This window comes from Melospiza georgiana, chromosome 8 (assembly GCF_028018845.1).
Source record: "Melospiza georgiana isolate bMelGeo1 chromosome 8, bMelGeo1.pri, whole genome shotgun sequence".
NCBI lineage: Eukaryota > Metazoa > Chordata > Aves > Passeriformes > Passerellidae > Melospiza > Melospiza georgiana.
In genome coordinates, this window is record NC_080437.1 from 7,502,252 (window position 1) to 7,518,434 (window position 16,183).

At 39.5% G+C, this 16,183-nt stretch overlaps 1 protein-coding gene across 1 annotated transcript; it reads left to right on the top strand.

The window, feature by feature from the left end:
* Positions 1 to 190: 190 nt before the first annotated feature.
* UBE2D1 (ubiquitin conjugating enzyme E2 D1) lies at positions 191 to 14,424 on the top strand. The gene is made up of 7 exons (XM_058029265.1): positions 191 to 273; positions 8,101 to 8,164; positions 8,252 to 8,283; positions 9,196 to 9,273; positions 9,518 to 9,623; positions 11,823 to 11,916; positions 13,546 to 14,424. The coding sequence occupies exons 1-7, from the start codon at positions 250 to 252 to the stop codon at positions 13,589 to 13,591; spliced, it is 444 nt and encodes a 147-aa protein (XP_057885248.1). The 5' UTR covers positions 191 to 249; the 3' UTR covers positions 13,592 to 14,424.
* The last annotated feature ends 1,759 nt before the right edge of the window (positions 14,425 to 16,183 follow it).

Consider the following 16,183-nt stretch of genomic DNA (forward strand, 5'->3'; position numbering starts at 1 on the left):
CACAGTCCCTCACTCGGCCCCGCACACCCTGAGGGGCCCGGCCCGGCCGAGACTTCCGCAGCCGCGCGGACTACGCTTCCCGGCGAGCCCCGCGCGCGGCTCCGCATGCGCAGGAGGACACAAAGGGCACGGCGATTGCGCCCCCGCCCCTCCGCTTCCACGGCGCGCGCTCCCGCCGCCCGCCCCGCCCCGGCCGCGCTCCCGCCCCGCGCTCCCGCCGCCTGCTTCGCGCTTCCGCCGCGCGTTCCCATGGCGCTGAAGCGGATACAAAAAGTGAGTGGGGCCGAGCCGTGGGAGGGGGCGGAAAGGTCCCCCTGCCCTCGGGTAGTGGCCGGGGCTGTCGCCTTGTTGCCGGGGTTGAGGCGGCGGCCGGAGCGGGCTCAGCAGAGGTGTCGCGGCAGCCGCTGCCGCGCGCTTTCTCTGCCAGGGCTCGTCCTTGCCTCGCCGGCAGCCGGGGAAGCAGAGGGGGTGTGGGACGGGCAAGGGGGGCTCTCGCCGGCGGCCACACGGGTTCGGGACTCTGCCTCCTGGAAGGCCCCGCAGCCCCAGTCGGTGCTTTAGGGCGCCGTTCGCGGAGCAGCCGCGGTGCTCCGGGCGGTGCGGGAGCGGGGAAAGCCGCGGTGCTACGGGGAGCCTTCAGCCGGGCGCAGGGACAGCATCGGTCTCTGCCCTTGTGCTCGGCTGCTCCGCGCCGTGCTCGGGGCAGGGTTAAGAAGTGTTGTCAGCATAGTTCTTGGTGTGACCTTTGAGCGTATCCCAGTTGTGGTGTTTTGGGCTGGTGTGTGTAGATGGCCTGGTTCGAGTTGTGAATTGCCGGTTTCCTTTTGTTTGGCGAGGCTGAGCCGGTCGCTGTACCGTACGGACCGGCTGCCGCACCGGCGGGGAGCGGAGGTTCGGGCTTTGGCCGCGGAACAGAAGCCGCCGTGTTTGGTTGCTGTTGCTGTGCTATGTTTAGGGCGGCATCAGAGCTATCCTGGTTACGTGACGGTGCGATTATTTCTCGTGCAGGATTCCCTTTTGCTATCGGAAGCCATTGGTATTGCAGAAATAGGATTCTGTAGTGACCGATTAACCCCACAGTAGACAGATTTGGGATACCCTACACTAGATACCAACTTTGGATGGATTTCTACCAGAAAGTGCATACTGCTTACCGGTCTATTACTGCAAGGCTTATACCTTTACACACAGTGCAATTACAGGACAATTTTGTTCCTTCATATCACATGTTTGTCATGAATGTTCCATTCGACCAATATATCAAATTACCACAGTGGTTTTCTTTAGCAATAGCTTTGTCTTGCTTCTACATATTATACAAATGGTTTGCCTCTTGTTGCCACTTCAATTTCACACATATTCTTCAATATTTCTTTACTCTAGTTTCAACAAAAGGATTGTTCTGAATACCATCTCTTTGCAATTCTTGTCCAGCTTCTTTCTGCTGAGATAAACAGACAAAGGGGAGAGTCGGGTAATCTAGTATTTTTGAGATGTAGTGATAGTTTGGGGCTTTCCAAATAATTCCTGCTAGAATAGAATTAGCCTTCATACTTTTATCATGTTCCCTGTGTAACTTTCTTTCTGCTTTAGAGACGTTCATACATATTGGAAAGCCACAATTCTCTTTAATGTGGCATTTAAGAACTTTTGATAGATGTGAAATTATGGTTAGACTTTTTATCTAAGTATCTTTCATTCTGTTAGCCTTATTAAATTCTGTTTCTGCTCTTTCAAAATAAAGTCATGCTTTCCAACCTGCTGACTGTGAGGTGCTATGAGATTTCCTGGTTTTACAATAACTTCTGCCTGAAACATGAAGAGATATTGGGTAAGGACCTCCAAAAGAGTTGAGATTAAATTCAGAACTAGTTACCCCTTGCTTCTAGTTTGCTGCAGAAATGACTACTGCTGGCTTTCTTTTTTTTCCATTAACTACCCTCATCACTCTGTTCTGCCTTTCCAGGAGAAGAAAAAATTCTGCTAGAGGGATTTTGCTAGCAGTCTGTCTCTGAAGAAGTAGAAGAAGAAAGGGAATGGCAAGGAAATAAGTTTGTTTCAAATGGAAAGTTAAAATGAAGTGGAGAAGTTTGAAAAGACAGATTGTTTTGATGTAATTCATAAAATTTTCCCCAAAAATCATGGAGATGGAAGTTTAGTGGTAGATGAAATGTATTTGTATGTTGGTATGTTTATCTTGATTACTTTCCTGGTGTTTCAGACCGGCTGTGAAGGTTGATAGTTGTGTTGTATCTGAAGAATAGGAAGGGATAAGATCTGAAGCAGAGGAAGTGCTGTGGTTTCAGAGTGCCTAGAGGAATTCTTTGGACAACAAAACACTGTCAGCAAACACAGTGGCATTGCCTGGGAGCTCATCAGTCTAGACATACTGTCTGGAGTTAAACTTCTGTGGGTTTAGGGTGCTTCAGAATTGTGCTTAAACGAAGCTAAGGGATTTTGGTGTCAAGCTTGAGTGTTTGTTCCCAGTAATTTTGATAATTTGATCATTCAGTGTGACACCTCCTCTGAAGAAAGCAAAGCTATAATATGTCAACCTGTCAGTAAGCATATTTTTTGTCATCCTGGTTGGGACTCTGATTTCTGAGTAATATTGCCCCATGTATCATTGCATCCTGCCTTTGGCTGACTGTCTTCAAGGGGCTTCTCAAAGGAGGACAGCATGTGGAATTCCAAGACTGTACCCTAGTCACAGGAAAACAGACTGTGCTTGGGAGCTTTCTTAAACGTGGCAGCTGAGTAAGCAGTGAAGAAGCTGCTCACTGCACTTGGAGGTATCTGATCCTGGTGCTGCAGGTGGAGGAACAGTGAGGACATGCAGCCCTGCTCTGCAGGCACAGCTGTCAGCAGTGTCCATGACAGAGTTCCTCAGAGAGTTTGAGGCTGGAGGATTCTTACTCATCACAAGCTCAGGATCCTGTGTTCGTTTGCCTTGTGAGTGCTTTGCTTCACCATTGTATGAGAGAGGCACTGAGTTTCTACACTGTCAAAAAAGTTCAGTTACTCTGTCTGTGATGTTCCTTGGGGCAGTGAAAGAGCAACACATCTTTGTGGGCAGTGTAACTTCCAGATGTTGCAAATGATCAAAGCGAAATAAATAGTGTAGGTTTTTTAGTTGAGAAGAAATATTGTGCAAAGAAGCCTTTATCCTTGCCACCTCTGGAAAAGTGAGATACCATGACTTTTGTGAAAGGTGGAAAGTAATTCAGGCTGTCAGGTTCTGTAGGTCTCAGTTCTCCCCATCTGTCTTATGCAGAACCATTTTCCTGGGGTTCCTGTTCCAAATTCTTTGTTCACATATCTAATTTGCAGTTTGCCATGCTGGTAGCTCCATATTGCAGCTGAGATTGTTTGCATCCTAAGTCCTGTACCTGTTTTCATCACCAGTCCTGTACCTGGGTGCTCCCCCAGTGTTAGTGGGAGGTTGATGTGCTTGTTAATGCTCAGATGTCTTGTACATACTTTTGTTCAGGACTTCAACAGATTTTAGAAGACATTTTGAAACCAGGAAGGAGGAGATAGATTTGAACACTGCTTTAAAAATAGCTGTTGTTTTTACCTTATTGATACAGAAATGCTTGGTTGGTTTTCTCCTCCAACTCAGTAGGAGTAGAAGCATTCATTCAAACATGGAATGGTTTCAATGAGCAATGGAATATGTCTCTGTGGCTCAGTATGTGTTTCATATATGCATGGGCTAACAGGACATACTAACTTAAATTTATGTTGAAAATAACTTCTGTTACTGTAAATTGACTCAAATAAAAATTATTGATATTTGTGGTTTAGAGTTTGACTTTAAACCTGCAGCCTTTAGATGGTAATTGACATAACAAGGAAACTTTTTTGGCTCTAACATAAAATGTTGCATTTACTTTCAAGTCCTCAGCTGAGATACTACATATTTTAGCAATATTTTTTTTGCATTAGAACAATGTATGGAAATAGAATATTTATTACTGACTAATCATTATAGCAATAAGTCTTATTATACATATGTGCTTTATATTTACCAAATTTGTGAAGAACCAGAGAATTCTTTAATTAGTCTTAGGTATGATCACTGTGGAGTTTTATGACAAATGGTTCCAAGCAGCAGTGTATGCATAGAATTGGTAGGAAATCAATCTGAGGTCTACAGTGCATTTTGTGCAAGAAATTAAGAACACAACTGACAAATATAAATCTATATTTTAAATAATAGTGTGGAGAAAGGTTGTGGTTTTGTGGTGTATGGAGAATGAAAATAGCTTTTAGTGATGCTGTCTGCAGTTTATTTTGGTCTTCAGATAATCTGCAGTCTTTTTTTCCGAATTTTTTTAGACTGAAAAAAGACATGTTTAGGACTTCTATGCTGAGAACATTCATTTCCTTATCACCAAAATATCTTTTACAATGTTATTCCAATAGCTTTTTGGGAGAAAAGCCTGGATGCTAATCAAGCATGTAAGTGTTAAATTGGCCTTGCAGTCTTCAACTTCATACTTTTATGAAATACATCCTGTATTATTCATTGACCATGGGCATTAGTCTGCACATTCAGAAATGTCTCCAATGTTTATAACTTACCACAGACTGTTTTTTTACAGCTGTTAAACTTGAATTTTTTCTTCATGCTGTCTACAGGGCTGTTCAGGAGTGTGTGTGTTGCAAGGGAATATAATTTGGAGGCTTTGCCCATCTCCAGTAGTATGTTAACCATTAGTATTCTATTCTACCCTGAAATGTTTTGTATGAGAGGATTAGAGGATTTATTCCTACACTGTCCCCAGCTGAGGTATTTTTCTCTGTGCACGTTTATCCTGGCATGTGTTGGAGCTCTTGAGAGGTGCTTTCATGCTGTCACATTCCCCAGTGTTTGAAATAACTCATCCTTCTGATGCATCTCTTGCAGACAGAATCTTGGGGTTGTGTATTCTCATGAAAGATGTTGCACCAGTGTACACTGTAATTTATAGTGGTGACTTTCTCTTTTGAAATGAATCTGCTTTGAGCTATAGATCCTGTTTGTCAGAATATGTGCATCTTGCACTTTCTGTACCAGTGACTAAAAGTATTTATGCAGACCCTTGAAGTGACCAGACCTGCCTCATGCAGCTGCATGGTAATAATCCATAAAGCTTGGACAAAGCTGCTTAACTTAAAATTAACTTTAAACTACAGGGCAGTCTCTAGTGTTGACTGTAGTGCCTCACATGCTTGTGCTTCTTGATGAGGTTTCAGCATGTTAAACTTGGAGAATCTTCAGCCTTGTCCCTTAACAAAGCCAAGTTTTGGCCTTCTTCTAAAGAGCATCTCTGCTTTGTATGAAGAATTCTTGTGTTCTCATTCTTTCATGAATATTTACAGTCATGAAGAAATTTTTCTACATGTATTTAGAGGATCTTCATTTCTGTTCTGCAGTGTTCAATTCTGGGCCCTGGCAGGTCAGTCTGATTCAGGGACATCTGAGTATCTCCTTGCTCCATTTCTAAAGGTGTAGAAAAGCTTGAACCTAAATCTTAGAGCTCTGCAGATAGTTTTGCTTTGAACCTAAAGCTTAAACAGCCTAATCAACAATGTAAATCTGAATAGTTCTTCCTTTTTATCACAGCTTGATCTGAATTTCTGTATATAAAGATTCAAACTGTTCATACTGTTGGATCGTGTTACCACTTGTATTTTTAAACCACACTAGCTTCACATATGGATGCTAAATGCAGCTTGAATTTGCTCTACTGATTTTGAAGTTTGCTTCACATATGGATGCAAAATGCAGCTTGAATTTTCTCTGCTGATTTTGAAGTTTGATCTGGCTTTATGTTTTTTAGGTGCAGAAGCTCTCAGAAAGTATTTGTGAACATTGCTCTTATTTGGTGAAGTTGATTGAAGAGAACCTTTTCCTCGTTGTTAGGAAATATTAATTACAAGGGTTTATAGTTGTGGGTCTCATCAATGTAAGATGAAAAATATTTGCTGGTTTTTTCTAATCATGAACAGATGTCAGTGCCTTTTTGCCTGAACAAATTGAAGTGTATACCCAAGGAGCATTCCCCAGTTCTGTTAATTCTTAAGTACATGTGTATATATGAAAGAAAACAAATTTGTGTGGTTTGGGGGTATGTAAAGATCTTGATGAACACATGTAGCAACAAAAGCACTGTTACAGACCTGTGACTCTGAGTGGTTGCCTGGTAGTTCCTATATTCATATGGAATGTTTGCATATACTGCAGAGACTTTCTGAAAAGTTTAAGCTATGTATTTTTCCAGTTACTGCCTTGAATTTAGTAGTCAATAAAGAGTGTTGCAAAATGCATGATTGCTAGTGTGAGTTCTCTGTTTTGGTGCTATAGTGCAGCTGTTTGGTTTTGGTTGGGTTGTTTTAGTGTGTGTACAAGAATTAATTTTCTCCTGTTAGGTTAGATCTTGAGTTGCAAGTTGGAGAAGATGGTGCCTGTACCAGCTCTGCTGCTGGTCATGTTGGGGGACTGCTGGAAACTTGAGATTTGTTGACTCCCTGTGTGTACTGGCAGTGCCTTTGCATAAATAGCTGGTTCTCTGAATCACTCCTTAATGAAATCTGAATCCTCTGATTAAAATAGGAACTGCATTTCTAAAGTGCCTTTATTAGTTACAGTCTAGCCCAGAGTGTCCTTTCTGGATCAGCATACAGTGTCACCAACAGAGTAAAGTGCACACAAGTAATGCCAGTTGCCAACCTGTGCTATTTCAGTATAGGAAAAAGTGTCTTCTTGTTTGAAATCACAAGATTGTGAGAAGTCACTTCAAAGCAGTAGTAAGAAATGGTGCAGTGCTTTTCTTTGATTTCAGGGCCAAGAGTGGATCTCTAAGTCTGGCTGAATTTAGGTGTTGGGTCCATGGTTAATTGAGTTGAAATATTTACTGGATGTCATAAGTGGAAAAATACATCACAGCAGTTGAGAAATGCAGATTTTTAACCCTTCAAATTATATGTAAGGCCTGATCACACTAAGTGCACCAGTTCTACACTTGAGTTAAACTTAGCTCTAATTGAAACCTTGATTTTGTATGTAGTTGCCTTGACTAATGTATTTTGAGTGGAAATGTTTCTGGTGTTACTCCTTAAGGTAAACTCACAGACCTGCTCATGTCTATTGTTGACTTAAATGTGTGTGTTTTGAGTAAGGAATTGAGTTACTTACAAACACACACCTTTTAACTTATTTCAGAGGAAGTACTTGCATGTAGTCATTGAAGTTCCTATAGCACAGTTTCTATCAGCCTAGAACTGTAAAAAGCTTTTCTTAGTACAGTGATAGTTCAGACATCAAATATTGAATTAAATGAGGAAGATGAACTAACATTGCTGCCTGTCTTGTTTGAAATAGTGATGATAAATCAGATAAAAAACAGTGCTGGCTTTGTGAAATCACATGATTTTAAATTATTTGGGACTGTGTGGACTCCAGCAAGAGAAATAAATCAGTTGACCACCAAAAGCTCCTCTGAGTGCTTAAGTTTCAACTTGGGAGTTTTTAATTAGTCATTCAAAAAAAAAAAAAAGCAAGCATGCAGGGAATTGAATCAAGGTAAATAAGGTGTAGGGCTAATATTTTTTTCTTTAGTTTCCACTTTAGTTAGGACCCTTTATATTATGTTCATACATCATCTCCAGGCAGGCTGCAAACATTTTATGAGCCAGTTTAGCTCAGCTGATGTCTGCAGACTCAGAACAATACAGAAACTTTTGTAAAATCAAAAGCTAAGGGAATGATCAGATTAGCACCCAACTAAATTAAACTGTGAGTTTACAGACTAATCAAGAAACCTTTCTTCTTTATTTTGTCTCCTTCAAGTATATTGAACTTCCTGTGAACTTGGTTACAACTCTTAAATTCTTTCAGATATTAATTTCTAGCACAGTGTTAGCTGCAGGCCATCTGGCAAAAAAGCATTTTCAGTTTCAATGAACATTTCAAGTTGGCTGTTTTATCAAAATACCACAAAAATGCCCATGGACTTAATAAAATTGCTTTGTGTTCCCACTTTTGAAGGGATGCTGCCAAGTGGTATGGATTTTCATGTCTTTGTCTTTGAAATATTTCTGTGTTTCTTGCAGGAGCTAAGTGATCTGCAGCGAGATCCCCCGGCCCACTGTTCTGCTGGCCCTGTTGGAGATGACTGTAAGCTCTTCCTAGAACATGCAGTACATTTCAGTTCTGGAAAGGCTCAGGAAATCTCTAATTGTTGTATCTTTTTTTGCCTTTCAGTGTTTCACTGGCAAGCAACTATTATGGGACCTGTAAGTATAAGAATCATACCCCTTAAAATGTAATACCTTGCTTCTCTTTTTGCTACAGAAGGATTCATTTGGGTTTCTGTGAACACAGCAGCCACTTTCAGCTGGGCTGTGAATAGTTAAAACTTTAGGGTGACATTGGTGGTTTTATTAGTGTGGTACCAGGTGCTTTCTGTAACTCCTCAAAAATCCCTCTTTTCATTAAGTTAGAGGTGTTTAATTAGTCGGCTGTGGTGTCTGAGTTGGTGATATGGAGCTTGCTTTTCATAGATGATCAACCTGGAAGATTCATCCATCTGAAAGGAGGAAGAGTGGGTGAAATCTAATATTGAAGTTGCTAACTGTAAACAAGAGTGGAGTTGCAGAGGGCTCTTAGATGAAGTTTATTTTATTTGATAGTGTACAGCCTGGACATAAACCTGTGCACATGTTGTCTTAACAAAATGCATGTGCACAGATTTGTGCAGGTCACAAAGATGTTGGGTGTTGTAAAACTCCCTGATATCATCATGATGAAGTGAATTCTATTGGAAAATCCCACTCTTTGCATCAGCAAAGAGAAAGCACTTGTGAGGGTAAGTGTGTTTGTAGCTGAAGAATGGAGGAAGATCAGAGCAGCTGTGGTCCTGCACAGGGACAGGGTTTGGAGGACCTGCTCTGTTTCTGTGCTGCCTTCAGTGCAGTGAAGCCATTGACTCCCTCTCTTTTCTCCCCACAAGGGCAGTGCTCTGTAATTGTGCTGTGCTGCTGCAGTAGAAGCCACACTTGGGAGGGTTCAGTTCTCTCTGTGCCTTCCCAGTTCATGGCCCATAGTGGGTTATGTACTGGGGAAAAATGGATTTTCTTTAGAAGAAGGGAAGCTCCAAAAGAGCTGAAATACATTAATCTGTTTTATCTGTTTTGTTTTTTTCTCAGCCTGATAGTGCATATCAAGGGGGAGTATTTTTTCTCACAGTACACTTTCCAACAGATTATCCTTTCAAACCACCAAAGGTAAGTCTTTTCTTTTAAGGAAATAAAGTTTTTAGCTCAAAGTTTATTCTTTGAGGCTTAATTTTGGAAGTTAAACCAGAAAGATGAGCCATAGTATACATGTTCTTCATGGATGGTGATAAGACTGTCAAAAAATTGTGCTGGCAGATCTGATACGACTGGAAAGGAAGGGATGATGTTAAGGATTCCAAATGTAATAACCCTAATCTGATATTATTTGTTTTTAATTTGTTTTTTATTACAGATTGCTTTTACAACAAAAATATATCACCCAAACATAAACAGTAATGGGAGTATTTGTCTTGATATCTTGAGATCACAATGGTCACCAGCTCTGACTGTTTCTAAAGGTAAACTCACTGATTTAATGCATGTGTGAAGCTGCATACATTGCCATGGCACTTTTTTTGTGTATTAAAGGTAAACAGTGGGAACAAACTTATCCTGCATGTTTCAGAAGAGGCAAATTCCATTGGAGTCCTTGTTATGATCCAAGATCTTGTGCAGTTTATTGGGAGTTCATTACAAAAAATGCATGCACAAAGAAATATTCTTAAACAAGTTGGGTAAGATAATAATGTACATTTAGCCTGAAATGTGATAGCTGACTGTGCATGCTGAATGGAGGAGAAACTGATGAGCAGGGCTTGAAAATCACAACTTGGGACTAAATGTGAAACCCTGATACTGAGGTTGTGTGAGCTTACATGATTGCCTGTTGATGACTCTTCAGGCTGCCTGAGCATCCTTGTGTGGACTAAGGTCTTAATTACACTTTTTTTAAAAATGAGATCATTTGTTCTGGTTTGCATTCCTTTGTAAGATGAATATTTCAAAATGTAGCTCCTTTCACAGTCATCAGTAAAAGTTTTATTAAAATATTCTCATCCTGTAGTTAAGCTTTCTCAAAACTTGCACCCTGTAGATTTCTGGAACACTGAGTTAACAGTTTAGCAGTTCTTTTGCTGCAGGCATTTGTGTCACTTAAAAAGCTGCTTAAAATGTGGGTGCTGTTGTTTCTTCTCACCCATCTTCACATTACTGAGGCACACTTAGTCATATTACAGAAATCCCTCATGTGACTCAAAAGGTCAAGAAGCCATATCACATCTCCTGTGCTTGGGAGCTCTCTGAGCTGTGTGCCAGTGTCACTGCACTGGGTGTACAAGCACAGAACAAATTGTGGGGCTTTGTCCAATGGAAATTGCCCTGTGCACGTCCAGTTGCTGTACCTTGGAAAAACAACTTCTCTTGTTTACAGGCCTGTGCAGTAACCTCACAAGCCATATATAACCTAAGTCTAATATTCTGTTTCCTCAGCTGATTGCTAAAGACATCAATTACTCTTATGTGTAATTGGTATCATTTTTTTCCACATAAATTAGTTGTTTTATAGCTATGCAAAAATTGTCTTGCTTCTAGTTATTAAGCAAATGAAAATTGGCACTTAGGTTTAACAGCTGGCATCTACAACTGAAAACCTGTAGAATTTTTAGATCTTTAGCATTTTCCTATCTCTTTACTTGCTGAGCACTTCTTTGGGAATAAAGTGGAGCAGGTCTCATGTTCAGATACTATGTATTTCATAAACTGGAAATTAGCTCAGTGATTCATGGAAATTTCTCCTTTCTAGTCTTTGTTTGACTGAATCAAAAGTTTACAGCATATTATAGCACCTCTGACCATCTGTGTGACCATGTATTCTAACCTGACTTTCTGATATTACTGGCACTTAAAATAAGTCAGTGTTGAAGTGGCTGAACTTTCTACTCCTGAAAATAGGTGTGGGCTCTTGGGTAACAAGATAAAACAGGGAGGAAAAAAGGTATTCTATAGTTGATTCTTATGGCAGCATGAAGTCTCCTTCCACAACATATTTACAATTATTTAACTGTGTACTCTTGTATGCATATTAGTTCTGACCATAAAACCAGAAATTGCCTGAAAAGTATGGCTTGAAAATGTTAGGCAAAAAAATCAAACCTCCTTGGTTCAATACCAGGAAATTAATATGAAATTAGAAGTGAATGCCTGTATTTAATGCTGATCAAGTATTTCCCAAAATGGAAGTCACACTTGGGTAAAATGATTTTATGATTGAGAGAATAACTGTCAGCACAGAAGTGGAAAAGGATATGCACAAACAGAGTACTGCATGGCAATGTAATATTAATAATTAGTTACCTTAGCTGCAGGTGGAAAGCTTAGTTTGAGCAGTATCTACATGTAGCTGTAGTCTGTAGTTGGGTAATGTTCCTAAGCTAGGATGTGGGAGAGAGATCATTACAAAAGGTGCAGGTTCATGGCTGCAAATTCCCTGGCCTTGTATCAGGTGTTTATTTAAGGTGTTTATCAGGTGTTTATTTAAGCCCTAGAAAAAATGATGCTGTATAAACATTTCTGGACAGAGCTGTTAAATGACAGCTTGATACTAATATGCATTCTTTTCCTATACCCTCCTGTCACATCCTTCAGTATACTGGAATATGTTAAAGAATTGTAGAAATAAAGCAAACTAACTTTTTTAATCTAGTGTCTCTTTTATTTAGTTTTATTGTCCATATGCTCCTTACTTTGTGATCCTAATCCAGATGATCCTTTAGTACCAGATATTGCACAGATCTACAAGTCAGACAAGGAAAAGTGAGTATAACATACATAACTGTGTGTGTGGTACTTGCAGATGGCTGGCTGCTGTGCACCTTCAGTATTAACTTTTAGCAATACTATTTTCTTAGATTTCCACAGGATTAGCTCTTTAAATATTGGGAATAGCCATGGCAAGTAGAAAACTGTAGGCATACACAGCTGTTGGCAACTAATTTTTTTGTACTTAATTACATGAAACCCTCATGCTTCTGTGTAATAGATTTATTGCATGAAAAATTACTTTCCCAAATATGGGTTGTCACTACTGCAATCCTCTGGTTGTAAAACCTGCACAGAAGAATTTTTGACCTTCTGTTTAACTGGCTGACTTATTTGGTACCTATTTTGCAGTTTTGAGCCATTGCAGACTTCCTGCAGTGCATGCAGAGTCACAGATTCAGGCAGATTTGAGAATTGCTTTTACCTCAAGCAGTAGGCAGCAGAGGAGTGATGCAGAAGTTGCATGGACATCTGTGCTCTAGTACTTCTCTGCCCAGACTAAGAATGATTAAAATGGCCTTTTTCTCTCAGTTCAATGTCTGGAATAGTCAAATCATGTAACTTCTGAAGTGCCTGACTGCTGTAGCTCATTCTGCAAAGGAGATAGTGTTCAGGTTGAGGAGGTTGTGCATCAGCTTCTCCCCGTTTGTGGCTCAACTTTTTTTCCACCTACTTATTGGTGATTTCTGTTGTGCCTCCTGTTTGTGAAGGAAGTGAATGAGGGATGGTTTTCCATCTCCAAATCTCAAAATTTATTCATTGCTAGGGAAAGTGAGAAAATACAGAGTCTTAACTGTAGCTTTATCTTCTTATAATGAAGAAATATTTTTTTTTGTTTTACCTTGGATTTAGGAAATGAAAGATATGGCTGGTTACCCCTGAGCATTTATCTATGAGTATTTTGTTTTAAGTTAAAATCCAAGGACTTATGTGATAACATATTCTCAAGAAGAAAACCAATTAGTAAATGGGTTGCTATACTGATCTTAAGAGTTAAAAACTTGTCAGTATTTTTCTCTGGTTGACTCAAGAAAGTGAATCCAGTCTGAAGAGTAGAATGTAGCAAATGTAAAGACTAGAGTGCAAGCTATCAACTCTCTAAGGACATTTACCCTTGGGATTATGGAATTATAAGATAATCAGCTTGGGAAAAGACCCAAGACTTAAAACCCAGCAAAAAATGCTTTTCAGAAAACTTTCTTTTCAAGTTCTGAAATGCAGCTGGCAGTGCAGAATGGAGAATAAAATCCCAGTTAATGATAACTGAATTTTGTGGAACTAAAATGTGTAAACTTTGTCAGACTCTTATAAGCATATGCCTTTAGGAGTAATTGACAACAAATTCCTGTTAAGGTGCAAATAAGGGAACCAGTTATGAAATACAAATGAAGGATGCACAATTTAATGCAAACCTGTGAAGTTGAGTTTGAGTCTGACAGCTCTGGTAGATAACTTTAGAAACTGAATGTGTAGTGGGTGTGTGCTTTGTGGCTTTTAGACTGTTTTAGTGTTCTTTGCCTGCTCAGAGGTGCAAAGCTCAGTACCAGCTGTATTAAGTCCATGGCCATTGTCAGTGTGTCACTAACAGCTCTTCACTGTAATGCCTTCTTTCTGCACGTACAGATACAACAGACATGCAAGAGAATGGACTCAGAAATATGCAATGTAAACTTTTGAAGACATTTTCATATACCACAGAGTACTGTAAATTCTAGGTTTTTTTCAAAATTAGAAGGAAATGGAGCACAGTTTATGGTTTCAATGTGACACTCCTTGAATTTTTTTTTCACCCAAGTAAGTGTGTTTCTGGAGCAAGAGAGAACAAACTTCCAAAAATAACCTTATGACTTTGGTAAGAATATTTATCCTCTTTGTATGCTTTGCAGAAGACATTTATTATAGTTTTTAAGAGTTGGACACCTGCATCTTCAGACTACAAGATCTATAATTCAGTTGTAAATCAATGAAATTATTTTTGCTGGAAAAAGTAGCTGTTTTCATGTGATGAATACTGTATGTGTGTCATTGAAGTATGTTGTCTGTTTCCTAAGTGTGTTCAAGTTTCTTTTTGTTAGTTCTCTTATATAATTTGTATTTTTTTACTGTATAGACTATTTTATTTACAATGTAAGTCATTTCAGTTTAGACTTGCTTGTGCACAGTATTGACAAGATACAACTGCTAATAAAAAAATAATTGGAGTATCTCACCCATTAAATATTCTGAAGACTGACTGCAGACTTCTTAAAACCTACAATGATCTTTGCACTGTAAATCTTTGTATGCTGATTATGGAGAAACACTTGGTTTTGATTCTGTTGCATACTTGACTTAATTTTATTGCAATGTGAACTAATTGCACTGGTATGTAGAAAGATATGTAACTATTTTGTTGCTATTCACAACTGATTTGTGACGTGTGGGCAACATAATACTATCACAGACCTTTTACAAATCCAGATGTAGCCTTTTCCATATAAATAAAATACATTTTCTACTTTCCTTGGCTATATTTTTTTTTCTTAACTCATGCATATCCTTAAAGTACTAGTTCCACCATTCTAACAGAGCTGCCAGTAGTGTTTGTGTGTCTTGTAGGCAGAATGTCCATAAAGCCTTGCATCATGTACCACTCAGAACTGGGCTCTGAGTTAATTTTGATGCTAGTTCCAGCCTAGTGGATTTAGCCCATGGTTGGATAGAGGATTTCAAAGAGACTCATGCCATGCCACACCAATATTCACCTATGGAGGAGATAATCACAGGGGTCTGTTAAGGGTGGTGTGTTTGCAATATCAGAATGTTACAGTAAACTCACACTTGTCTCCTCACACTTGAAAGTAACTTTTCCATTAACTTCAGTTGCTTCAGTCTATGCATCTGGAAAACCAATAGTGCTGAGAGGGGTAATCTGTTCTTAAAACATAGATCAAAAGCAAAAAAACTTTTGATTTCCTACCTTTCATTCTTCATAGTTACTTGAAAATAAATAAAGATGACAAAATGTTTTTCTCTGCATCTTGCACATGAAAGAAAAACTACTTTCAGTTGGGAAATTTGTCATCATAAAACATATTTTTTAACACAACAGATATATTTGATTTGGGTTTTTTATTGTTGTTTTTTATTTGAATATACATCAACTGGAATGTGGGGTATGGGTGGCAAGCATGCACAGTAGGAGCTTTTATTCCTACCAGTGAAATATTAACTTTGTGTTTCCTGATTTACTCACCTTAGGTTGGTCACACATGGGAAAATGTCATTTCTGTGCTAGTTTTATCTGTGATGTAATGATGACATTTGAAACAGCAGCTTGATTGAGATTGGTTCCAATGATCTTAAAATATCCCTGAATAAATGGATTTGGTTTTGTTACTGAGTGCTTCATTATATTTGAACTAAGGCAATGTAGCTAGGAAGGCAAAAATATCATTTATACTTCTTGCTCAAATGATTGTAGAAAACTGACCATCAGAATGTGTTCAGTTTTTATTTTTTCTAGGTAAAAGAGCAATCTCTTTGTACTAGAAGTTATGTACACTTTTGGAGTGTCTGTACAGAACTGTGTGAAATCAGAAGTTTGACTTGGTTTATCAGTTTGTGTTAGGGATGGTTTGAAAACATTTATACTTTACCTGGTAATGTTTCTGCTTTGTGCCGTGCATTAGTGACTTTCCACCACAGTATGAAACCAGCAGGAGGACTGAAAACCAACCAACAACCATGTGTAGGACATATTAACCATATGCAAATATTAAAAAAGGGATTTGTCTTATGATCATGCTGGTTTAGATGTGTGAAGCTAAGTCTTAGATTGTTATGCTGCTCCTAGCAGTTCAGCCTTTCTGCTTTTGAAATTATCAGAATGAAATGATAAATACATTATTTAAAACTCAGTCATGCTGCGAAGTGGCTGGGTTCAATCTGTGGAGGGAAACACTTCCACTCCTCGGTTAATGCTTTTGATACAAATTCTATTTCCAGGGCTGGGAAGTTTACTTTATTCTGTGCTGTTTAGTATGATGGGAAAAGGAAGGGGAAAAAAAAAAGAAAAAAGAACTGGTCGGAGCAGAGGCTGCTGCTGTTTCAGACACAGCAGCTCGCCATAGCGAAGGAACCAGTGGGGTTTGTTTTGGCCCCAGAACGAGTTACTTGGTTCCCAGTTTGTTTCTGATCTCCATTACCATTCTGCTGTACCTGCTCCTGAGGGCGCCCACAGCGAACCCGCCGCCCGCGGTGCGGAACCTTCGGGGCCGCG